The following is a 25,944-nucleotide window of genomic DNA, read 5'->3' on the forward strand; positions in this document are numbered from 1 at the left end:
TCTCTGATCACAACCCTATCCTGGCAGGAGCCACCTTCTTCCTACTTAGCCTAGGATCTGGGACATAGTAGGCACCAAGTCAGTGTTTGGTGAATGAAAGACTGAATGGAAAATTTCCCCAGATCCACGCCACTCAGAAATACTAGACTCTATAAATCCATTGGTGAGGAATTGTCCTGTCAGCTTGATACAGCTGTCTAGAGGAGATATGATCTTTAGGAAATCGGAGTGGTTCAAGCTGGCCCCGCAAGCCCTCCACCAATCCTGATATTCTGGTCTCAGATGTTATAACTGACTTCAACTATGTGATGGAAATAGAGGATTCTGACCATCACATACATCCCAAGGTCCAAGCAGACTGCACATACCAGACCAGAGAGATGTGAATCAACTTTAAACCAGGTCCAGCCTCTCTGGTTCCCAAATCCACGAAGGAAAGAGCTCTGTGCCCTGTCCTAAGCACTACATATAGCCACTTTCCATTTTAGGGTGCCTCTAAAATATGCCCAGCTAACTTGTGTCTTCTCCCCTCCGCCCCCCTCTGCTAGAGTGTGAGTCCCTCAAGGCAGGGTCTATATCTCATTCATCTGCATCTCCCTCTTGGGTGGCGCATAATAGATGCTCAAGAAACATTTGTGGGATGAACACACATGTGAATGTCAGGGCTGTGGGGCTAACCATGGGGACGATGGTTTAGAAGGAGAGCAAGTAGGGTATTTTCTTAGCCTGCCTCAGGGAGAGGCTCACCCCAGAGAGAGAGAAAATATAAGGAACTCAAATGAGATGCTGAAAAGAAAAGGTGTAACTCTGGAAACTTCCCTCTTAGAGGCATGGTTCTTCATCCATACAGTGAGGGGTTTGGACCAGATGATCTCTGGGGTTACAGCAAAGCGAACGGAGCATAGGGTTCCAGAGCTGGACTCATCTGGGTTTGACCGCTGCTTCTTCAGCAGATTAGCTGGGTGACCTGCTACCTCTCTGGGCGCATCTCCTCGGCTATAAAGTGGTGTCAGTGACCCCAGTTGACTGGGCTGTTGGGTGGATTAAGTGAGGCAGTTCCTGTACAGCCCTTGGCTCCATGGCCTCCACTCCTCTCTGCTGCTTCAGCCCCTGAAGAGCCTGTCCTCATTCGTACCTGCCACCGCAGGTGTCCATCACAGCTCTCTCTGCTGCAGGAGGAAGGAAACCTGCCCCCCCCCCCCAATGCAACAACTCCTTTAGCCGCCAAGGAGGGGGCTGGCTTCTGTGGGACTCTGGCCCCCTGACCACAAAGGATACACAGCAGGCATTTCACTGTGCATCAGCCACTGGGTTACTTTCCTCCTGGCACAGAGGAGAACTCCCTCTCCCGGCCCCCTTGCATCTAGGCGGGGGCTTATGACTCGTTCTGGCCACAGATTATGAACAGAAATTACTTAACCACTTTCATGGCTGACTCATTAAAATTCCCTCCTTTTATCTCTCCTCTTCCCTGGAAAACTTGAAGCCCACAATTTGAGGATGGTGGGAGCCTGGGGCCCCTAATGACTGTCCAGCTGCATTGACCATGACATAGGTAAGCAATGAAGCTCCCATGATTTGAGGGTTTTCTTGTGACTGCATCAGAGGCAGACTCCCCTAGGTCAGTCAGACAGCCTGACATGTCCAAGGGGCACAGCTCCCAAAGCAGGACAGGGGGCCTTTACCTGGTTCCCATCATCTCAGGGTGAGTCCCTCACTCTCCTGACTCTCCTTGAGGCTCAGCCTCCCCTCCCCAACCCTCTGCAAGAAGGTCTGGATTCTAACATCCCAATTCAGGTTTGCAGGCCCTCCAAGGGCATCTGTCACCCTCGTGTAGATGGTACCTTGTGGCCAGCATGGAACTCCGGAGCTTGCCTAGAGAGTGCTTAGATGAGACCATGCAATGACATCCACTATACTCCTTTGGTCTGGGCCTCGGTTTCCACACACACCATAAGGACCACAGAAGACCTCTCCCACTCTGATATTTGCAAGCCCAGAAAAAGCACATCAGTCAGGGACTGCCCACTGCCGACACCCGGGGGACCGCGCCCTGGCCACACCTCCCACTTATACATGAACTATAAATTCTCCTGGCTGAGTAAACACATTTTATGGGGCCCGGGGACACTTCCTGGCTATACAGCTCACCCCCTCTTCCCTTGTCCTGCTCAGACCTGGCTGCCTCCTCAGCACGGCACCTCCCCAGAGCCCCTAGTTCCCATCCTCCGTCTTCCCTCTGCCTCCGACTCCTTTCCCCCTGACACCTGCATCCCTGGCCTGAAGTGGGTGGAGAGTTTCTTCTCTTATCAGCCGTTTTACTGCCCCCTCCTCCTTGGTTACACAGTAATTGGGAACAGAACTCCTGGCAAGGACGAGTCGATGCCTGTCAGCTCCCAGCCGATGGTTTACTGGACAGAGAGAAAGGGTCCCTTCAGTGCTGTCTTGGGAGGCAGGTAAGGGGCATGCAAGCAGGAAAAGAGAAGAAAGGATCCCAAGAAGAAAGGAGAGGCACTTCTGGCCAGGAGCCTGTGGAGAGACCTGTGCAGTTGAAGTCAAAGAGAGATGGGAACAAAGTGAAGTCCAGACCAGAGATGCCAGGGGAGATTCAGACACCAGTGCTCAGCCCAGCCCCGTCCCAGGGAGACAGCCTGGCCCTGACCCAGTGACCCCCTTCCTCAGCCTCCACCTGCAGGACAGCGGAAGTACTGCGCTCCGGAAGGCCTATTCTGGAATCTGGGAGCAACGGAAGCGAGAAAAATCCAGGACAGTTTCCTGAGGCCCATTGGTGGCACGCCAGCCTTCCAGAGGCCTGGCTGGGGCCAGCAGTAAGGGCCACCAGCCGGGGGAAGGGCAAAGGTGGACACCTGGCCTTCGGATCCCCTGGGGGAGGAGGGGAGGCGCCCTCTTCCTGCCAGCTCTTTGTCGTGTTCCCCACCGGCCGTGACCTCAGGGCCCCGGCCTAGGCTGGGGACAGTGCAAGTGACCGCCCTGGAGAAGATCCTCCGAAGTAAGGCTGAACCCAGCTTGGCAGTGCTGTCTCCTGTGACATCAAGCCACCGAGGGCTCTGAGTCCCTGGGCACGGGGTCCAGCCCCTTCCAGCTTTCCCGACGTGACCCCCCTCCTTGATCCAAGGGGTTTTTGAGGTGACCCAGGGAAGTCCCATGTTTGGATAAACTGACATGAGGATCCCTGTTCCCCACCTCTGCTCGCCCCCTTGATTCCAGGAGTTTCAGGAAAGGAAGGACGCCGCTCTCCACTGGCATTGCCCGGGGCACCCACAGAGCCCCCCTGCCCACCTCGCTGTGGCCTGGGAACTGCGCCAAGGTGGGCCCTGCTCTCCAGGGGGCTATGGAGAACTCTGGGTGCTGCGAGGCCCCGAAGAAGCTGGGCCTGTCCTTCTCTATTGAGGAGATCCTGAGGAGGCCTGCTGAGCGGAGTGATGTGGCCAGGCCAGAAGGGGCAGGTGGACAGGGCCCTGGGCGAGCAGCTGCGGCAGACTCCGGGCCTGAGAGACCCCCGCAGGACCAGCCCCAGGGTAAGTGTGTTCTGGCCATTTCTTATCCACTCCTGGGTCTCCCAGATCCAGCTGGGCTGAGGCAGAAAGTTGCTCTGAATCAACAAAAGAGAAAACTTCAGAATTCAAAGAGATGTCAGGCACTGGGCTGGTCATCTTAAATACCTTTCTCACTAGCTCAGAACTGTGGTTGTTCCGACGTGGACACCAATGCTCAGTGAGTGGCCAGATGTGGGGACGTGGGCCTTGTCCCTGTAACCAGGCCACAGTGGAGAACACTAGTTACTACTTACTTATTCAGCACTTCTGGTGTGGTCGGCACCGTCCCAGAGGCTGCGCATGTCTCTTCTTTAACTTCAGCAGAAAAATGTAATTATCATAACTTGACAGATGAGGAAACTCATCCGTGAAAGGGAGGAGGTGGGTGATGCCCCCAGGTCACACAGTCACAAAGCAGAGGACCCAGATCCCACTGCCCCCAGACACCTGCCTGGTCTGGCGGGCTCTTTCCCTTGTTGGCAGCCGGCACGGCCTCTAGTGGCTGCGGCTGCCCACCCTGCTCACACCCCAGGCCAGTGCCAGCCCCAGAGCGTGTCCTCAAGTCACAATGACCAGATCTCAGGCCTCTCCTTGAGAGCTGGCTCAAGGAGGGCATGGAAGGGGACACACACACACCACTGAGAGTCAGGAATCCACGGTCAGTCTCGGCTCTCCCCCTGGCCTGCTGCGCCACCTCAGCAAAGTCCCTGCCCACTCTGGCCTCGGTTTCATCCTCAGGGAGATGGCTGAGTGAGGGAAGAGGACGAGGAGCCGGGGATGTCTCCAGGGGCCACTGGAATCTGATAGGCGATGAGCCCAGAGGATCTCACAAGACTCACCTGGTCCTCTGGTCTTTCCACCCTTTCAGTCCAAGGAACGGAAGCTCAGTGGGGCTGTGATGTCTTCCCCAATTATCCACGGAGCCCCATTCTCTCCCTCCTCCAGATTCCCAAGATGGGGCTTACGTGTAGCAGCAGAGCAAGGGGAAGACCCTGGTGGGGCCCACGCATCTCCGGGGAACTGGAGGGTTTCCCAGTAGCTGAGCCTGTCAATAGGAAAGGGTCCCAGTTTAATTTTCAGAAGTTTGTTAATATCTTCCAGTGAATTGAGTGAGCATTCACAGAAACAATGCCTCTGAGAGTCTAACCTGAGTCTCTCCTGCTGCAGCTACATAAAATCTACATCTGAGAGAGAGAGAGGAAAGCTCTTACGTCCCCTACCAGAGCAGCTTCCCTTCCCCTAGCCTGACAATGGCAGATGACAAAACAAAGGACAAAAAAAAAAATTAAAAATAAAGGAAGCCATTCATTCCAAACCTCCCTGAAGATGCTGGCTTGTCCCATATCAACGAGCCTGCTGGGCCCAGAGCAGAGCCCCCAGTAAGTTCTTGACAAAATGTTAGTTGTAAGATTAGACGGTGCCCCGTGGCTCTCTCGGCCATCTCGTGGCCATTGCTCCATCCACCTGTCACAGCTGTGAGCCTCACCTCACAGATGATAAAACCAAGACGAGAAGACCAATCACTCGCAAAAACCGCATGAGGAGTTAGCACTAGAATCGAATGCTGGTGGCCTGAGACCATCCATTCTAGGTTACTCCTGAACGTGGCCTAAATCCACACCTCCCCCCGCTAGGCTGGACTCCAGCATTTCCGAAAGACTAGCGAGGGTCCCCCTGGTGGTTTGCAAGATGACTCTGAGGGGCAGGCAAAGATTTTTTTAGGTCAATAGTTCTGTAATTCTTTCTTTTTTCTTTTTTTAATAAAAGTATAGTCAATTTACAATGTTGTGTTAGTTTCTGGAGTACAGCATAGCAATTCATATATATATGTATATGTATATGTATATACATATATATTCCTTTTCAGGTTCTTTTTCATTGTATGTTATTAGAAGATATTGAATGTAGTTTCCTGTGTTATACTTTAGGACCTTGCTGTTTCTCTGTCTTATGTATAGTAGTTAATACCTGCAAATCCCCAACCCCTAGTCCATCCTTCCAATTACACTCACCTTCTGTTGTTGACTCACGATACCACTTACCCGTTGATGGTCATGAGGTGAGGTTTTCTTTTCAAATAAATATTTATTTAGGTAAAAGCAAAAAGTCCATGTCAATGCTACACAAATAATAATGAAGATGGGAAGCCAGCATGTCAGACACTGTAAAGGTAACTTGCAGGATCTACAAAGGAGCAGGAATCCGTGAGATGCTGGGCAGGGGCAGGGAGGACGGGGAGCTGGGATTCCAGAAACCTGGCCTCTAAGAGCCAGTCTGGCACTGATGCGCAGGCAGATCTCAGGAAAGCCGCTCCCCTCACTGGGCCTTGGTTTCCTCTTCTGAAACACAAGAGAGCAGAACTAGAACGTTCCCTCCCTGCTCTGACATGCCATGGCCAATTCTGCAAGGAGCCGGTGGCTGCAAAGCCTTGGTAGGGTCACTCGTGGTCATTTGCCACAGCAGAAGCTTCCTGTCTCCAGAGGATGTCTCCACACCAGGCAGGGCGAACCGGCTCACCACCTCCCTCTCCCTCCCTGCCCCCCAGGGGGCCCCACCCCCACCAGGGCTGGTGGCCGAGCTAATGATTCTCCACCACTCTGTCCTGTTCCCCCCACCCACACACAGTATGCAGGACCCCTCAGGGAATGGGCAACAGGACAGAAATGGTGCATCCAAGTCCCTCCCTTCCTCCGACAATAACAACAGAGAATAAATTCCTCTTTGTCTCCACTTAAAACTTAAAGGGCTTCAGGGAGTGCCTCAGGGACCTCTGGGTCCCAATCACCCAGGGAGCTCTTGGAAACGCTGCAGTCCATCGCCCAGCACTTAAGATTCTGCCTCTAGGTCTAGGGCGGGGCCCAGGAGTCTATTCCAGCAAACTCTCCCAAATGATTCTGATGCAGGTGGTCCAAGGACCATTTTGTGAGGAGGCGGGAGCCCGGGGAGGCAAAGCAGCTCGTTCTGTGCTCCAAGCCAGTACGCCCCAGACCCAGGGCCAGGGCAGTGACCCAGGCCAAGGCCGGTGCTGGCCCTCCGTCACTTCTCATGGCAGGGACCAAAGCTGCACCTCCCTACTTCTTCCCTGTCTCATAGGGACCCTCATAATCTAAGGCTTGGACCCTCCCCAGTCTGATGCCTATGGAGAAATTCAAGAGGGTCTCCCAATTTGAAGGGATGCTGAGCTCAGCTGCCCACTCATGCCTCCTGAGAGAGGCAAGGTCCCCGGAGCCCGGGGACCCTCCAAAGTCAAGGAAGACCCAGGTGGGAGGAAGCCACTTTGTACTGGAGGCTCCGACCCTGGGAAGAGAGAGATCATCTCTGCACCTGTCCCACTGACAGCCCTCTGCAGGGACATGGTGACATCTGGGGGAAGAGGGGAGGAGATGCGCAGGGAAGAGACCACCTCAGTGGGTAAAGCAGGACAGATCTTAGGGCCTGGAGGAGACCCAGATGTCTTCTGTCCTCCATTCATAGGTCATTCAGTCACTCAGTGAATCACCGCTGACTGATTACTCTGAGCCAGGTTGGGGGCTGGGGAGGCGGTGGTGAACAGAACCAGACGTAGTGACCACCCACCTAGAGTGGGGGTGGGTCAGCAGCAATAAGAGTCCTGGCGACACTACCTTGGGACAGTGCCGACTTCTGCTCGTCTTGTCGGGTCGGGGTGACCAGGGGTACCATGGAATTCCTGGGATTGGGAGAATATCCTGTTGCAGGTTTGGCAGTGTTTCTACAAAGGGCCACATAGTAATTTGAAGCTTTGGTGGCTAGATGGTCTCTGTTGCAATTACTCAAGCCTACCGTCGTAGCTGAAAAGTAGACAAGGTGTAAATGAACAGGTATGTTTATGTTCCAATAAAACTTTATTAGAACTGCTGTATAGCACAAGGAACTGCTTATTCAATTTCTTGTAATAATATGTAATGGACAAGAATCCAAAAAGAAAAGATGTTTATATGTATGTATACGTACAACTGAATCACTTTACTGTACACCTGAAACTAACATTGTAAATCAAATACACTTCAATAAAAGAAAAAAAATTTAACTTTATTGGAACAAGAACAGGCAGAGGGCAGAGATCCTCCAGGCACACGGAGCATCCCTCTGACCGACTTCTGAACCTTCGTGTCCTTTGCCCTTTAGAAGCCCTTGCTCTTGTCCCCCTTCCTCTTCTTCCTTTTCCTCTTCTTTCCCTCATCCTCGCCCTCTGTCTGAGTTTCCTGCACCTGTTGTATCAAATTACCACTAACTGAGTGGCTTAAAACATCAGAAAGTTATCATCCTACAGTTCTGGAGCCAGAAGTCCAAAACCAAAGTGTTGACAGGGCTGGTTCCTTCTGGAGGCCCTGAGGGAAAACGTTCAGTGCCTCTCTCCCAGCTTCTGGTGGCAGCCAACACACTGTCTTTGGCTTATAGACACGTCACTCCAACCTCTGCCTCCGTCGTCACCTGCCTTCGCCTCTGGGTCTGTGTCGAATCTCCCTCTCCTTTCCCTCATGAGGAACCAGCCGATGGACTTAGGGCCCACCTGAAACACAGGAGGATCTCATCTCAAGAGCCTTAGTTATACCTTCAAAGATACTATTTCCAAATAAGGTCACATTCGCAGGTACCAGGGTTTAGGACTAGGACCTACCTTCTCGGAGGGAACACAATTCAACCCACTTCATCTTCCCTCACTTCTTTGTCCCTCCCATCTTCCTCTTTGTCCCCTCTCTCCCCTGCCCCCATCCTCTTTCTTTTCACTCCCTTCCCATCCTTCTTCTCCTTCCTGTCCCTCTCTTCCTCCTCCTCCTCTGCACTGCCTAGAACCAAAATCAGAGACTCTGCTCTAAGCCCTGGGAAAGGGAGCCCTGGTTTAGGGCTGTGGCCACCACATAGGTGCGTCTCATTGACTTGTCAGTAAAGACTCTGGCTCTCAGACAGATAGACCCAGTGTCTTCCAAGAGAGCAGACAGGAGCAGAAAGGATGCAGAGCTAAGTTTGCATTTCCCCAGGGATAAGCGTGGTTTGGTCTCCTACCACCGGACACCCTCTCTCAGTTCCAGCTAACAGAGCCACAACCAAACGTGGCCGTGGGGACATTCCTACAGGGCTCAGGGGCACCTGGGAATGACTTTACCTGGGTGGTTCTGGCTCAGAGCCCCTCTTGAGACTGCAGGCAAGATGTTGGTTGGGACTTCAGTCACCTGGAAGTCTAGACTGGGATAAAGGATCTGCTTCCAAGATGGCTCCAAGTTAGCTGGTCCAGCTGTTGGAGGAGCCTCAGCTCCTCCCCAGGCAAGGCTTTCCACGTGTGCTTGCGTGTCCTCCTGAGATGGCAGTGGCTTCTCTCTTGGAGAGAGCCAAGTGGGAGCTGCATCCTCTGTGACCCAGCCTGAGAAACCTCACAGCAGCACTTCCACTGCCGTCCGTCTGTTCTGTGAGTCGCTAAGTGGGGCCTGCATCAAAGGAGAAAAGAATTCAAAGGGAGGCATGTCTAAGAATTTGCAAACCTACCTTAAAACCACCACTGGTACGTAGTTGGGAGTGGGATGATATTAGACAGCAAAACACAAGCCCTGCCCTATCCAGCCCTATCCAGCATACAATCTAGCAGGGGCTGCGTTGGCCACTGATTAATCACAAGGGGAAGTACAATGACAAAGGTGATAAGTGTTAGAGAGAGTGACGTGGTACCCTGAGGGCCTATTCCAAGGGAGATTTGGTCCATCAGGGAGGCCAGTGAGGTCTTCCTAGAAAAGGCCGTAATTGAGCTGCAATCTGAAGGCTGAGTAGGGGGAAAGAGGGAATGAGTTTCATGCAGAGAGAACCACGAGGACAAGGACCTCGTGGTAGACGAGATGTCCAAATGTGCAAGATAAAATCTGGAAGCCAGAAAGGAACCAATCCATGCTAAGTTTCGTAGACCATGGTGGGGATTTTTTTTGCTTTTGCTTTTGCTTTGATTTGTAGCCCAAAAGGAATCAAGAGCCATTGTAGGGGGTCAGGCAAGAAAATGTGCAATGACCAAGATGAATGAGAATGCTTGGGTTCCAGCTAACAAAAACTATCTTGGGTTAGCTAAAAGAGAAGAGGAAATGTGTTGCCTTGGAGAAAATTAAGAAATTGTTTCCCAAACTAAGCCACAGGAAGGGCAGGATCCTATGCAGGCTTAAACCAGATGGAGCCAAAATCTATAACATCATCAAGTTTCTCCTGTTGCTTCTCTCTGAGAGTTGGCTCAACCCTTTCTCACTCCAGCCATCATTCTCCCCGTGGGCCCCAGTAGCTCCAAGAGTTACATCAACCTCCAGTGTCTTCCCTCAAGCTCTCTAAAGTCCCAAGTTCAGAAGTCCCAGAGGAGGGACTTACTGGCCCAGCTGGAGTGAGATGTCCATCTCTAAAGTAGTCAACTGAAGCCAGAGGGTATGACTGAAAGAATAGTGTGCCTTTGGTCCTGGTCTGGAGTCTTCTTCTTGCTGATCCTCTTTTTCTCTCACACTGTTCCATGCTGGGAGGATGGTTTCTTATTTCAGGGCCCTTATAACTCTTCACAGGTCATTTTCAGTCTCCATATATAAAACTCTCAGAAAGTTTCTTTCTTTCTTTTTTAAATCAATGGTATGTTCCTAAAGAGGTTTACTCCACCAAATACTCCTGGTAAGGTGGCAGGAGTTAATCATTTTTTGACCAGAAATGGCTCTTCTCCCTGGGGCTTCGGATACCCTTTGAATACCTTTAATCTGGGCACTCTGCGTACCTGTACTTGGGTTGGTTTTCTGTATGTATTTTCATAGAGAGAAGAGTTAGCTAACTTCCTCCTCAATTCTTAGCAGGAAGGGTAACTAAATACGGAGTCCTCCACTGACAGGAAGTTCTGTGACACTTCCTGTGTCACATCAGGAAACTTCCTCCAGCTTCACAGCTTGCGTGGTCTGTTTGTTCCCCAGCATTGTCACAAATGTAGAATGGAAAGTCATGAGGGCAGGAGGAGAACATACACATGGACACGCACAACTTCTCAGCAAGCAAAACAATTCTATCGGTTCAAATACGATGGCATTTTGAAAGCATGTGAATTCAGCCCATGGCTACCCTGTCCCAGGACTCTATGCCCAGATCCAAGCACACTGTCACAGGAGCCACACTGTAATCACACAGATAAACATACAAACCTGACAGAGTGCTTTGAGCATGCAGAGGAGGGTGTAACAAACTCTATCTGAAGGCAGGCTTCAGAAAGGTGGGGACATCTGAGATGGCTCACCAGGCAGAGGGAAGCATGTGCACCAGCCTGGAGAAATAAAAAGAAATATTTCTTTTGAGAAACAAAGAAATTCAGGGTGGCTGGAGTCTAGGAACCATGTTGCAATGCCAGAGGAGATGAGAGGAACAAGACAGACTGAAGGTCATGTGTGCCAATTTAAGAGCCTTGCTCTTTATCTATACCCATCAGCATCTTTAAAACCTATGTTTGGAAATTTCAGACTTCCGCTGAGATGCATGATCAGAGCGGCCTTGGGTGAAGGGGAGACCCAGTGGGCTGCACTCCAGTGCCCCGACAGGCATCAATAGACGAGCCCTACCGCTATTCATTTTGTAGGGTTCCCACACAATGTCCTTTAAACAAAGGCATAACTGCTATTTTAACAAAAGAAAAGAAGACATAAAAAATAAAAATTGTGGCAGAGTGGGGGGAGGGGAGACAAATATGCTGAGATCCATAAGTTAAAAAATATTATGAAAGGGAGACCGTACATGTGGAAAATAACAATCTTCACACTGCTGAGAGAGGAGACAGTAAACCAGTCACCCCTGGGAGCAGGGCGCACATCTGTGGCTGGTGAGCTTCCCATTGGTCTCTTGACCATTTTTATTTTCGGAGTTTATTTGGTCTCATCTCTTTCCACCCTGGCTGAATTCTCTTTGATGTTGTTTATTGACACAAGTAATCTACCTTTATTACAGAAAAATTTTAAGCTCGGATAAACAAAAAGAAGACAAAAGAAAATGTAACTATAACTCTACCATCTCATACCCAGTAATAACTACCATTAACATTTTGGGGTTTTTTAAATTTTTTTAATTAAAGTTTAGTTGATTTACCATGTGTGTTAGTGTCTGGTGAACAGCATAGTGATTCAGTTATACATACATAAATATTCTTTTTCATATTCTTTTTCAGTATAGGTTAAACATTGTGAAACATAGGTAGAGACAGATTTTTTGGTTGTGTGTGTGTTTTTATTTTTTTTTTACAAATATGGAGGCTGGTTTGTTGCACACTGAAATTTAACATTATATATATACTTTTTATTTTATATATATATGTGTTTTTATATTATATATATATATATATATATATATATATATATATATATCTTTAAAGCCTGTTGTGTTTCCACGTGGAGATTCACAACAGACCTTGGCAAGAAGGAAACCCTGGGTTGGTTTGAACTTTGATGGATGAGCAGGAGTTTACCAAAGGAGGAGGATAGGCATTCCAGATGCGGGGTAGTGAGAACAAACATCGGAGGGTAAAGGGCATGGTCAATGTGGGGAATCTAGAAGTCTAGAATCTAGAATCTAGAAGTCATCAAGTGGGACTGAAATAACAGAAGTGAGGACCGAAGGGAAAGAAGGGCCTTGAGTGCCGCGCCAACGAGCTCGCCTAGTACACTGGCCAGCGACCGCCTGCCCTGGGAGGCTCCTCCCCACACCCCACCTGTCTTGGCCAGGAGATATCCCTGCAGGAGGGCCCCACAGGGAACTTGTTGCCTTGAGAAGACTAGGACAAGGCCCATTTCCAGAGTCCTAGCCCATTGGCAAAGCCCCTGGGGCCTTTAACTGAGCAGACAGGGCCAATTAGCAGACCGCAGAGAAGGAGCGATCCGGGGATGGAGCCGAGCGCGAAGAAACATAGGTTTATAATTAGGTGGCCTAATCACCTGTGTAAACTGTGTATTTCTTATGATCGATGTGCTAAACGGCTCAGGTTTAATTAAGTTCTGCTGACTCGTTCTCTTTGAAGACCCACTGAAGTGTGATTCACAGCTCGCACAATTAATAACCCCAAGAGGAGCAACTTGAAAGGGTGGCAGTTCCCCGCCCCCTTCCTCCAACCACTCCTTCCCACCCTATCCCACTCCACCCCACTGTCCTCCTCTCTGAGCCGGGGCCCAGAACACTCCAGCCCTTCCCCGGAATTAAGAATCATCCCGTGCATGGAGCAGTTCCATCAGTGAGCTGGTACTTCCAGCTTCTTGTTTAATGAGGTCCCTTCTGGTTCCAAAAGTCTACCTGCAGAGTCCTGAGTTCTGCCTTCTTCTCTCTTCCATGTGCCATTGATGCTGCTTTGCCTTCTCTCACCTGCTTCCTCTCTCTTATCACCCACTGTGGTCTGTAGCCCAACTGTCAGCCTTGCTGGCCCCCCTCACTCCTTTCCTAGAGCAGCCTCCTCCTGCACATGGTGGGAAAACCTCAGTGTTGACCTTCATCCTTCCTGAGCTGACCTCTCAGACTCTGCCCTTCCCTATCCTCCCTGTCCTGTGGCCCATAGGCAGGCCATTCTACTCTGAGTCACCGCCCAGAGCTCCTGGGCACTGTACTCTCCACTGGACATTCCCCTTGTCCCTAGGCACCAGCAGAGAGATGGGGGTGGGTCAGCCTTCCCTTCCTCTTACTTTCCCTGCACTTCCGGTTTTCCGACACCATGGAAGTCAGCTCTATGACTGATGGGTACTCTTTCCTGGAGATACGTGGCAATGAGAGAAGTTGCAACACAAAGAGAAACTTAATGTGAGACCCCGAATGTGAAGAATCCAATGGGAAAACTGTGAGTGGCATTGCCCAATAGAACTCTCTCAGATAATGGAAATGTTCTATACTGGTACTGTCCAATATGGTAGCCATATGTAGTTATTGACCTATGGCTGGTGTGACTAAGGAACTGCATTTTATTTTATTTTATTTACTTTATTTAAATAGCCATATGTAGATAGTAGCTACCATATTGAACAATGCAGATCTAAGGGGTTGAACTTTTAACATTTCCAGCCTTAGATCCTAATCTTGTTTCCCTGACTTCAAGTTCAAGTCTATCTGTCTCCCAAAGCTGCTCTCTGGTTGAGTGTCACTAGTAATGTTTCAGGGACCCCCGCTCACTGAGAGTGACGTCAGCTCCAGGACCCCTCTCCCTACCACTCCATTTTATAGTTCTCCAATTTGGGGATATTCAGGCTCAAGTAACATCCCAAGAAGGGCTGTATGGAGAAAGTCAGTGTTGACTGTTGACACCCAAAAACCCACGCTTGGTCTTAGGGGAGGGGCTTTGACATTCTGAGTCCTATAGGCTGGTCCCCTTGGGGCTCAGCCTCCATCTCCCCACCAGTGTGAATTTTAGACTCCCCTCTTTCGTCCCAGGGAAAGCCGTATATATCTTAATAGTGGCTCCCTTAGTGACACACATGCAAGTTTTGAAATAGTTATTTTATTAAGGAATCTATACTTGGTCATGAACCCTTGTTTGCCTAGGTTTCCTTCTGGGGAAAAGGGAAGAGTTGCTTTATTCTTGATATAACCTAAATTCTGTTTCTAATCCTCTGTTCTCCATGTTGCTTACTTTCCCTTATTCCCATTCTACACACTACGTCTTCCGTTCAGTAGCCTCTATTCCAAAGTTCTGTGTTCTCAAAGGAATCCCAGCTCCATCGTATCCTTGACAACTCAGTTTACCCATCCAACCTGGAATCTTCCATTCTGTGAATTTGTTTTGCAATATTCTATAGAACTGCACTGTATCATCTAAAATGCTGAGCTCATGAATAAATGAATGAATGAATGAGATACTGTCAGCATGGCTTGTTAATTTCTGTACTTCTGCAGACAGGCCCTCAGTGCCTATTAGATGCTGGGTACACAGAAGACATTCAGTAAGATCTTGGCAATGGATTAACACTTCCATTTCTCTCTACATCACTTCTAGGTTTGCTTTGGCTCTATCCCTTAAATACACCACCAGTTCTAACCAGAGAATACGTATCTCTTTCTTTATTTAAAAAGTAGGGTGGACTTGAGGAGAGGGAGGGAGATAGAGAAGGAGGGTGAGGGAGATCAGATCACATCAAGCGGTTCACAGTCCCTTCTAGTGGATAATTATGGCTGAAACCTCACTGTCCTGCAACTCCCAAGAAGCTCCCAAGAGTCAGAAAAAATGAGTAAAGTACTTTGAGGGGATAAAAAAATTGGATTAAGAGTAAACACGAGGGGTGGTAGGGAGGCGCAAGTCCAAAGGCAGACTCTGAAGTGTACTTGTCAAGTCACAGAGATGCAGGATCATCCGAGCCAGCAGAGTTATCCTCAGCTGAAATCTCTCCTCTCTGGCCCTCTCGCTTTCACCAAGCAAATTCGTACCCCGGGCAAGCCCGAGGCAAGGCGTTTCAAGCCATTCAGCCTCTACCTGAAGAAAAAGAGAATTACAGAGTGTCAGGGTGGATTTGGCCTTCGAGACTTGATCGTTTAACCCTTCTCTCCCCGACCCCAATTCTACAGATAGGGAGACTGAGGCCCAGAGAGTAAATAAAATATGACCCATGCTGTAGAAGGGAGCCAGGAAGAGAGCTCAGGGCTTCCAATATCCAGCTGAGTGGGTTTCCTACCATCCAGCGCTACCAGGGTGGCTACTAAGTACACACACACGAAAGTTAGTGGATCTCTTCAGCTGTTAAACCATCACAAGTGAAATCCACTTTTCACTGAGTGCGTACTCCAGTTCATAGCTTGTGGTGGTTTTACCTCATTTGAGGGCAAAAGAAAGTGGGCTGAGTGGAGAAAGGAGGCCTCAGTAGAAGTTCAGATCCACCCCCTCCTCTCCAGCTGCTTCGGGTCTTCAGAAATCTCTCTGACATATGACATCTGACCTGTGACATCTGACAGTGCAAAAAAGGTCAAATAAATCATTCAGCGTTGCTTCTTGTGAAAGTGTCTTACCTGCCCAGTGGGTTGATTTCACATTTATTTATTTAGAGCAAATAATTATTAAGCTCCCCATAGGTCCCAGTTACTCAGCAAGTCTATGGTATGGTCCCTGCCCTCCAGGAGCTCACAGTAGAAAAAGAGAGACAGAGACAGAGAGATACAGAGAGACAGAGTAGAGCAGGCAAGTGTGGGCTCCCTTTCCCGGAGGGTTTGAGTCCTGCCAACATGAGTGAGGGATGCCAAGACAGAAAGTACCAAGATTCACCGTTTTCTCTTTTTTGGGGGGGAGGGGTAATTAGGTTTACTTTTTTATTTACTTTTAATGAAGGTCCTGGGGATTGAATCCAGGACCTTGTGCTAAGCACGTACTGCACCACATGAGCTATACCCTCCCCACCTCGCCATCACTTTCTGAGGGCAAACTTTTCCTACAGTAGTGAGAAAGAACTCAGGAGCCATGGTGGTCCACTAGAATGGTAGGAATTCTAGTGGGTGCCGAAAGTGAAGGTGATTTGGGGAGGGGGAGCTGTATCTTTCCTACAGTTCCTAAAATTACATCACATGGTCTTTGTTCCAAGTAAGACTCGAGTTGTAACCCTGGCCTCAGAAGTCCATGATCAGGAAGACAAACCACCCCACCTGGCGTGGTGCTTCCTCCAGTGTCCGCCCTGTCCTAGCTCCATCAGGAGGTACAGCAAGGCTGCAAGCAGGGCCATTCTCCTTGCTCTCCTAGTTTCCCTAGCCCTTCTCCAGAGCGGCTTTCCAAAGCCCTTCTTCATCCCTCCAGCCCCTAACCCCTCCTGTCTCCCTCCCTCTCTGCAGATGCCCTGACCTGAAAATGTGCTGTGATGTCCTGAAAAAGTCAACAACATATGACCGCCCCTGACCAGCCTACCTCTCAGTCCTGCTCCAAACACCCCACCATAGCCCTCTCTCTTCCTCCTCAATTCCTTCTTCTCATCTTCAGATATGCTCCACACCGCACTCCAAACTTCTCCCCAACCTCCCCAGCCTTTCTAGAACCTTCTCAAGACATAAATATAAGTTCTTCTTTTATTCACTGCATCCACTTCAACCCAACCACTCACACCTCAATCCAATTTAATTCAACAGATACTTGCTGAAGTTCCCACTAAGTATCAGATGTGTTTAGTGTGTTTGGGGATAACACAAAATTGTTCTTCTTGACTTGGCTTCTGCCATCCTAATTCTACCCAAGTCATCTTCCTGTGGACCTCAATGACCTCCTAAATACCAAATTCAGGACCACAAGCCTCAAATCCATCTTGGAACAAGGCAGGGGAAATATACATGCATACATACACACAGGCCAAGGTACAAGGTCTTCCACTATACCTGGCACTTAATAGGTTTCAATAAGCACACCAGATTGTTTCTTGCTTTTCCTCCTCTTCAATTTCTCTTATGTAAAGTCTACGACCAGGGGAAGGGTGCAGCTCAGTGGCAGACTGCATGCCTAGCATGCATGAGGTCCTGGGTTCAATCCCCAGCCTCCACCAAAATAAAAAAAAATAAACCTAATTTCCTCTCCCCCTAAAAAAAGTTTAAAAAAATTTTTTTTAAATAAAATGAAGTCTATGACCACTTTTTTCTGTCCAAGCCTCTCTTCTCCCATGGTTTCTATGGATATTTGCGTGTCTGAGTTCCTCCTGTCTTAGGTCAGGTTCCCCAAAAATAGACTGAGAGTGATTGGCTGGAGAGTTTACCTGATGTCATGCTGTTCATCCTTTCTTTTAATCCCCGGGACCACACGAACGTGGTCTCCCTGGCTATCAATGGCAGCGCTTCAACTTGGGTTCCCCGCTGGCTGCTGAACTTTGAAATGGTGGAGGGGCCAAAGGCTCACTCCCAGACCCTCCACTCTTCCCCAAACATACCTCTTGCCTAAGTGATCTCACCTACTCCCTGACTGCAAAGGCCAATATGTGCCGATGATTCCCAAATCTGAACCTCAGGCCTGAGACCCCCTTTGAGCTCCAAGCATATAAGCATCTGCCTATTTGATAGTTTGCTTTGAATGGCCAGTAAGCCTCTCAGACTTAGCATGTCCAGATTGGATACCTGATTTCCCGTCACGCACACGGGCACTCACCTGGCTTCACGGGCCTGCGTGTGACCAGTGTAGCTGTACAGGGCCCTGTGCTCAGAAGCAGGCCTAGCACTTGGTGTTTAAAGCTTACAGTCACCATCTTAAAATTGTTAATAATTTCACGTTTGAAACTGTGTTTCGTGAGTGAATCCAATGGGACCAGGAAGCACGCACCAGAGGCCTGGGCCCCAAACTCACACTCAGTGCCCCTCTCACTGCCTCCCTGCCTGCCTGGGATGGGCTCTCGGCCACTGTTGCCCCGCCCCTACCCAGGGACCTCTGCTCCTCAATCCTGTGTGTGTTGCGGGGGCGGGGAGGGCATGGATGTGAGGGGGGTCACGGTCAGGCACGTGCACGCTGGCGCCAAGTTGAAGGGTGGGCCCTGGAGGACTGAGAGGGTCTACACTCACCCTATTAGTACCCCTGTACCCGACAGAGCAAGGCCTTAAGTAGCAAATAAAAAAAACACCCTGACAGGTCAAGACAGAGACTGTGGAAGAAAGGAAAAAGCTTTTTTTTCCCTTTTGCACTCGGCCCCACATAGGATGCAGCGGGGCCCTGAGTAGACATGAGGCTGGACAGGAGGCTGGAAACAGGCTGTAAGGCACTGACTACTGACCAGTTCAGTCTTTACTTTGTAGACCAAAGTCGGCCAGCTTTGAAAAGAGCTGGATGGGAATTATTTTAAGTTTTGTGGTCTTGTTGCCATTACTCAACTCTACCATTATAGCACGAAAGTGGCCACAGACAATCCTTAAACTCATGGGTGGGGCTGTGTTCAGATAAAACTTTATTTATAAAGCAGACAGTAGGCCAGATTTGGCCCCCAGGCTGTGGTTTGCCGTCCCTGGTGGTGGACAAGGGGAACTTGCCTGAAGTCATCTGAGCAGCAGAAAGAACAACCAAAGAAGTTTCTAGAAGGTCATTCTTGGCCACACTGTCCAGGATGGAGAAGAGCGGGTCGGCCTAAGGGCAGGGTTTCTAGGAAAGAGAATGTTGTAAAACTCCAAGCCCAAGGAGCCAAGGGACGAGACAAGGTGGCACAAAGGCTTGGCTGAGATGCTGACACCCAGATCACTAACCCATCTTGGACCCTCCTCCATCCAGAAGAGAGGAAGAGCAAGCGGAGGGTCCGGACCACCTTCACCACAGAGCAGCTACACGAGCTGGAGAAGATCTTCCACTTCACCCACTACCCCGATGTCCACATCCGCAACCAGCTGGCAGCCAGGATCAAACTCCCAGAAGCTCGGGTGCAGGTACAGCCATCCCCACCCTCAGCCCCCACCTCCATGCACTCGGGGCCATCGGTGAGACCCCACATATCTGCTCCCTCCAGGGCTGCCCACTCTGAAGTCTTCCATCGGCTTTATCCCCTGAATACAGTTATATTGGTCAAATATTACTTTCCAGGAAATGAGGTCACCATAGTTATAAGATAGTTTCTCCCCTTGGTGGGTGGAAGCAGAGATGGATTGGATGATGACCATTTGTATCTGCTTCCACTCCCTTCTTCTCCACTTGGCTGTAGTCGTTCACCACGAGGCCTCATTCACAAAATAGGTCTTGACAATCTAGACCAGGGCTCAACAATTTTCTTCTGTAAAGGGCCAGATGCTAATTATGGTAGGCTTTGTGACGGTCACTGTCACAGTGATTCAGTTCTGCCCTTGCAGCACAAAGGCAGCCATGGCTTACAGTCTGTAAACAAATGGGCGTGGTGATATTCCAATAAAACTTTACCAATGGACACTAAAATTGGAAATTTGTACAATTGGTATGTGTCACAAAATATTATTCTTGTTTTGATTTTTCCACCAACCATTTAAAAATGTACAAACTGTGTAATCACAGGATGGAGGCCAGAGTTAGCCCGAGGCCTTAGTTTGTCAACACTTTACCTTGAACTCAGAGGCGCTCAGAGGTTTAGAGTCAGTACCTTGTCCCTCTCCAGGGGTATACCCTGTCCTCTTACACATCCCCAGTTCTGTAAGTACAGCTCCAGCAAATCCAGATCCAACTGTTACACTGTTGACACTCTCTCTGAAAGTTTTCTAAATCACCCTTCTTTTTATTTTTTAAACAAATATGATGAACTCATTGGAATTCAAAATCTGCGCCAGGGTCCAAGTCAACATTCCACCTTTTATTTCATCCAAACCTACTTTTCTTCTGTCTAAGGACTGCCCCCTTTTTCTTCCCATCTGAAATCAATCACCAGCTAAGTGGGCAGCACCTGCCTCTGCTGTAAAGCCCAGAATTCAGCGGCTGCCTCAGCAGAAGGACCAAGTACAAACGGCCACGTGTCAGGAACAACAGGGCACTCACGGACACAGGGAACTGCCAACGTTCAACCTACAGGTGCCCCCGGGTCCACAGGGTTGCAAACTGGTGCCCTGCCCGCAGGAAAGAGCCCACAGATGGGTTTCATTTGAGCTGCACGGTATTTTAAATCTCAGAGCTTTCACATAAAAATCAAGATTTCTGCTTGATATTGGATGAGGCTGCAACGCTGCGCTCACATGTCCACATGGTGACTGTTGGTTGAGAACTGAGAAGCTGCCCTCTTTAGCCTCTGTTCACCACAGACCCCAGCATGCCCAGAGATCCGACTCCCAGCTGCTTCACTCCCCTCCTCCTCCCAGGAGCCCTCACAGCCCCGGAGGCATTGAAGGTTGTGATCCGGGGTGGGTCCCCTCTCAGAAGGCGGGCCGGATCCAAAGAAATCCTGGGGGCCGCGGAGCTTTCTAAACTGCAAAGGGCCAGTCCCTTGGAAGGCGCTGTTATTATACATTTCGAGGGTAGGTAATAGATGGAGAAAATCCCTTTTGCTTATCTGCATCTTCTCTCGCCCTCATCTCAGATCTGGTTCCAGAATCAGCGAGCCAAGTGGAGGAAGCAGGAGAAGACTGGCAGCCTGGGGGCTTCGCAGCAGCTGAGTGAGGCCGACCTGGCCCCGCCCACAAACCCGGACGTGGCCGTGAGTGGCTGAGGCCCCGGGTGGGGGGCGGAGCTGGGGGGAGCCGCTGTCTAGGAACCTCCCATCCAGACCCGGAAGTGAGGAAACACCGGGCGGGGGGGCAGGTGGGTGGGGGGCGGAGTCTGACTGCAGTGAAAAGTGCAGGGGCGGTTTTTTCAGAAAGATCCTGGGCATGGATGTTCAGAAAGTCTGCGGGAAGTCGCTGCCTTTCTGTCCCCATGTCCTCATCCACTGAGTAACAATCACAGTCCTCTCCCTCCTCCCCGGACCAATTTGAATTACTTGTGCAAAACTTCACAGGGTCACAGAATAAAGGGCGGTGCATGGAGGTCGAGCACGTCAGCTCAGGAGTCAGGCTGCCTAGGTTCGAATCCCAGCTCTGCCCGTAGCAGCAGTGCGGCCTGAAAGAGTGACTGCGCCCCTCAAAGAAGGGTCATAGTTTTGAGGAGGATAAGATTGAAATGCCGGAGGCTTGAAGAATGCTCGTCACCTAGGAAGTGCTCTCTAAGGATTAGCTGTCCCGAGTCAACACATATTTGGAGTGTATACAGATGCTAAACCCAGGGGAGGGAGTGGTACACAAAATAGTACAGTGGTTAACATTTGTACATACCCATAGTAACGCTATGAGGTAGGACTTTTTTTTTTTTTTAATTTTTTTTCATTTTTTGCCAATGCAGAAACTGGGTTTTGAGAAGCAGAGTGACTTTTCCAAGGCAAACAATTGCTGTAAATGCCCGCCGAGGTACCAGGTTTCCTGGCCCCGCCCAGTCCCCCAGGGCACTTCTCCCCAAGATGGTCCCCCTACCCACCCTGAGCTGTCACCAGAAAGGTTTGGAAGCCGCGGGACAGCCCGGAATAAAGCTGAGGGCTCACTGCTCTCTCCTGGCCTTTCCTTGTAACAGGGTCCCATGCTGCTCCCCGCTGCACGGCCCAGGCTGGCTCCGCCCACTGGGTGCTATCCACCGGCCCAAGGTCAGCTGGCCCCTGCCTGGATCCCTGCCCGGATGGCCCTCCTCCCATTCCACCCATGGGAGGCCCAGCCTCTCCTCGGCCCTGTCAACCAGCAGATCTGCATCCCTGCTCTCTGCTTGTTTTCCACCTCCGCACCCCAAATGGGGCAGGCTCTGTGCCACCTTCATACAGGAACCGGACATCCTCTCCCCAGTGGAGCTGCTCTCCTATCCAGGTGAAGGCAGATGGCCTAGACCTCGGGGAATCAACCTCACGATCTTTCAAAGATGACCCATAGCCCAGGAAGCCACCCTGTGCATTTCCCTTGGAAGGTTGCATGAGACTCAGCAGCAAGATGACCATTAAAGGAAGCTCTCATCTCTCCTGGCCGGTGTGGCCCTTCTGCTTGAACAATAGATGCTGTGTGAGGTCTCAGGATGAGCTCTGGAATGAGGAGGTCATCCTCTTGCACCTGTGCTTCCTCTGACATGCTGTGTGACCTCCAGCTGGTCATTCACCCTCTCTGGGCCTCATCTGTAACACAAGGCAGTCGGATAAGATGACTTCTGAGGGCTCTTCTGGCTCTTACCTTGGTAAGGTGAACCATGATGAGAACAGCAGCACAGAGGAGGCCAAGGAGAGCTTGTTTGTTCATTTAGCTGAGCACTTCGTAAATGGAACTGACTATTGGCAGAAACCACTGAGGCTCTGCCCCCAGGAGCTCAGTCCAGATTGATCAAAGGGATGGTAATGACCTTCCCCTGCAAGCAGAACATTCTCTCAGTGACCTTGCAAGAGGCCCACGTCTAACACATTCTGTTTGGCTTTGATATTAATGTCCTAAAGAGGGAGAGAAATACAGAAACATTTCTTTTAAAATGTAAACAGAATTTAGTGTCTTCGGTTATTCTACCGGATTGGGGAGGGATGCTGTGATTCCTGGTTTGAAGGAAGGGTAAGAGCGTAAGCTCTTCTGAGAGTTTATCCTCCCAGGACTTGTACAAGGGGCCAGCCTCACTCTGTCCTGAGAAGCCTAAGAAAGAGAGAAAGAGTGGTTTTTTTTTTTATAAGGAATTGGCTTTCACAGTCATGGAGACTGAGAAGTCCCGTGACTAGCAGTTGACAAACTGGAGATGGGGACCCTGGGAGAGCAGAGGGTACAAGCTCCAGTGTAAGACCAAAGGCTGGAGGAGACCTGCGTCCAGGATCAAAGACAATCAGGCTGAGAGAACGAAGCCTCCACCTTTTTGTTGTATTCAGGCCTCCAATGGGTTGGATGAGGCCCACCCACATGGGCCTGGGGGCAGAGGGGAGGGCCATCTGCTTTACTCAGTCTAAACTCCAGGGCTAATCTCACCCAGAAACATCTTCACAGTCTCACCCAGAATTATGTCTAACCATATCTCTGGGCGCCCTGTGGCCCAGTCAGGTTGACACAGTCCCCATCTCCTTTCCTGGTCACATACCCTCCCTCCTCTAGAAACTGGGTTGGGCCAGGCAGAAGAAGTTCAGGAAACCAGAATGTCAGAAGTTAAAGGGTCACTTTTTTAAAGGTTAAAATCACTCAGATATAAAATGAAAAAGTACTCAAGTTTTATTCAACTCAGTTATTAATGAGGGAGCCAGTAAGCCATCAGAACAGTTCAAAGGAGAATTCAAAGAACAGATGTGCATACAAAGACAATCAGGAGCTGAAATGAATTACAGACAGAGATTTTAAAAAAACAAAAAAGGGCCCTGGTCACAGGGAGGTAATCAAAGGTATCTCCCTCAGACATAGTTCATTTGCATTTCTATGGACAAGACTCATTTGCATTACTACCAGATTTTTTTTTTTACAATTTAAAGAGCAGAAAAATAGCTCAAAGACAATGAAAGGTGCTGAGATGCTGGAAGAATGTGCTACACCCAACAATCTTTTCATGCTCATTTCAAAGGCTTTCACAATTTTTCCTGACCCAAAGTTACGACGTAATCTCTCTGAGGATAAGAGGACCTACCCTTAGAAGTTAGCTGTGAGATTCTATTAGCTGATGGAGCAAAGTGTTTTGCGTTCAGAAAACACTATGAAGTTAGGAAATTATTATTCATTGCCTTTCAAATCCTCTAGAACTCAAATTAAAAAGTCTGCATCTAGAAAAGTGTTTAGAATTACAGTAACATTTCTTTCAGATTCCTTGAACTTTGATGGTTCAACTTTTTAAAAGGTTAAACAAGCCATAGAAAACGGGCAAAGAACAGAAAAAAGATTCACAGGAAAAACATACAAATGGGTGCGAAACAGATGAAAATTGTCTCAACCTCCTCCATAATTTTAAAACATAAATAAAACAGTAATGAAAGATAATTTTCTTAACTTTCAAATTGACAAATATTTAAAAGTGTTGGTGAGGGGTTGGTGAAATAGCCACTCACATATATAAGGAAGTATGAATTAGTAAATCATTTTGGAAGATATCCTGATGGCTACCAATATTCTAAATACACATCTCTTTGACCCAGTGATTGTATTGGCAAGAACTTATCTGATAAATCCACGTGTATGTAAATACTGTCTATAAGAATGTTCACCGAGGCGTTGTGACACCAAATACTGGAAACCACCTAAATAAGACCCTGATTGAATCGCGTCTTCATCCAGATGTTAAAAATAATGAAAGAGACTGAAATATACCTCATGGAAAACTGTCATTAGACACATCATTAAATGGAAAAGCCAAGCTTCAGAACAGCATTATGATCTCATTTGAGTAAGAAAATGATCAAGAGATCCTTATATAGAAAAACATCATCAGAATATGATGGTTTCTGCACACGTTAACTTTTGCTCCATAACAAATCACACCAAAACTTAGTTGCCTGACACAATGGTTTCTTCGGCTCACGGCTCAGGCTTGACTGGGCTCTTGGTCTCGGCTGGGCTGACTCGGCTAATCTTGGCTGGACTTGCTCATGTGTCTGTGGTCCGGGTGGCCTCTGGGTCATCTAGGATGGCTTCCCTCACAGACAGGCTGGGGTTTGGCAGGCTGTTAGCTGAAGTGACAGGGTGACTGGGCCACACGAGGCTTCCTCAGAGTGGCCATGATTCCAAGGGTACAAGGGCTCTTGACATTTGGGTTCAGAATTCACTTGTCACTTCCGCTGCCTCCAATGATCAAAGCAAGTCACAAGGCCAGCCCAGATTCAAGGAAAAAGAGAGTCCTCCTCTTGACTGGACAGGAAGAGCTTCAAAGTGTGTGGCCATATTTATAATCTACCTTAAACCCAGATGAACATCTCATCAAGATTTCTTCCCTGAATTCTCTCAATACCTCCACTTGAATGTCGAATAGTCATCTACAACTTAACACGTCTCAAACCAAACTCTGTTTCCTCCCCACCCATCCTGCATCTTCCTCAGCCTTCCTCCTCTCAGCACACAGCAACACCTTTCTTCTAGATGCTCAGGCTTAAATCCTCCCAGCTCTCTTGATATCTTTGCTAACCAAGCAGCAAATCCAGCATCCAAGTCTACCTTCCTGATGCCAGCCACGATCATCTCCCCACTGTCTCCTGCAACTACCTGGCCCCACCTGGGCTCTATTCTGCACTCTGCAGCCAGAGAGACGCTGGGAGAATGTGAGTCTGATCATGACTCAGACCCTCAAGTTCTTCTCTGTTTAATGTGGAATAAAGTCAAAATCTTCCCTGTGGCCAACATGGAAGGTTCTGTGGCTCTCACCACTTCGCCAGTACTCTCTGCTCCGGCTTCACTGGCCTCCTACCCGCTGCAGCTCCAAGATGCCAAATACAATCCTGCCCCAGGGCTTTTGCACTTCCTGTCACTCTGCCTGAAGCATCCTTTTCTAGCTGCTTGCCTGGCTCACTCCCTCACTCTCACCAGGTCTCCACTCAAATAGAAGTCACAGAGCTACCCTCAGAGCAGAACATCCCATCTAAAACAGCACACACACATACATCCTGTCATTCCCTTCCCCTTATCCCATTGTTTAATTTTTATACTACTTATCAACACCTGACATATTATGCATTCATTTATTTATTGTCTATTTCCCAACAGTAGAATGCAAATTCCATGAGGTTCATGGATCTTATTTGATTTGTACACTCTTATCTTCCCAAAACAGTGAACAAAACAGGGCCTGCTGAATAGTAGGCACTCAATATTTGTTATGTGTGTGTACGCACGTGCACACACACATACACCCACACACAATCTGTATATGCCTAGAAAGCTCCTAGACAGTGACTTCCCAGGGTGACAAGGTTAGAAAGCACAGAGCTGGGTCTGGAACGCAGGCCTTTTGAATCCAGAGCCATGACTCTATCTCCTTTGCCCTGATTTCTCTGAAAACCAGGCTGGGAGCCAAGAGCAACCAAAT

The 25,944-nt window shown here is 49.1% G+C and overlaps 1 protein-coding gene across 1 annotated transcript; it reads left to right on the forward strand.

The window, feature by feature from the left end:
- The first annotated feature begins 2,382 nt into the window (after window positions 1–2,382).
- On the forward strand, window positions 2,383–22,733 carry ISX (intestine specific homeobox). The gene is given in 6 exon segments (XM_032493857.1): window positions 2,383–2,456; window positions 3,229–3,539; window positions 18,736–18,887; window positions 20,492–20,608; window positions 21,514–21,702; window positions 21,704–22,733. Coding segments are annotated over 6 exon segments (993 nt in total). The 3' UTR covers window positions 21,854–22,733.
- Window positions 22,734–25,944: the final 3,211 nt, after the last annotated feature.

Source organism: Camelus ferus, chromosome 12 (genome assembly GCF_009834535.1).
Source record: "Camelus ferus isolate YT-003-E chromosome 12, BCGSAC_Cfer_1.0, whole genome shotgun sequence".
NCBI lineage: Eukaryota > Metazoa > Chordata > Mammalia > Artiodactyla > Camelidae > Camelus > Camelus ferus.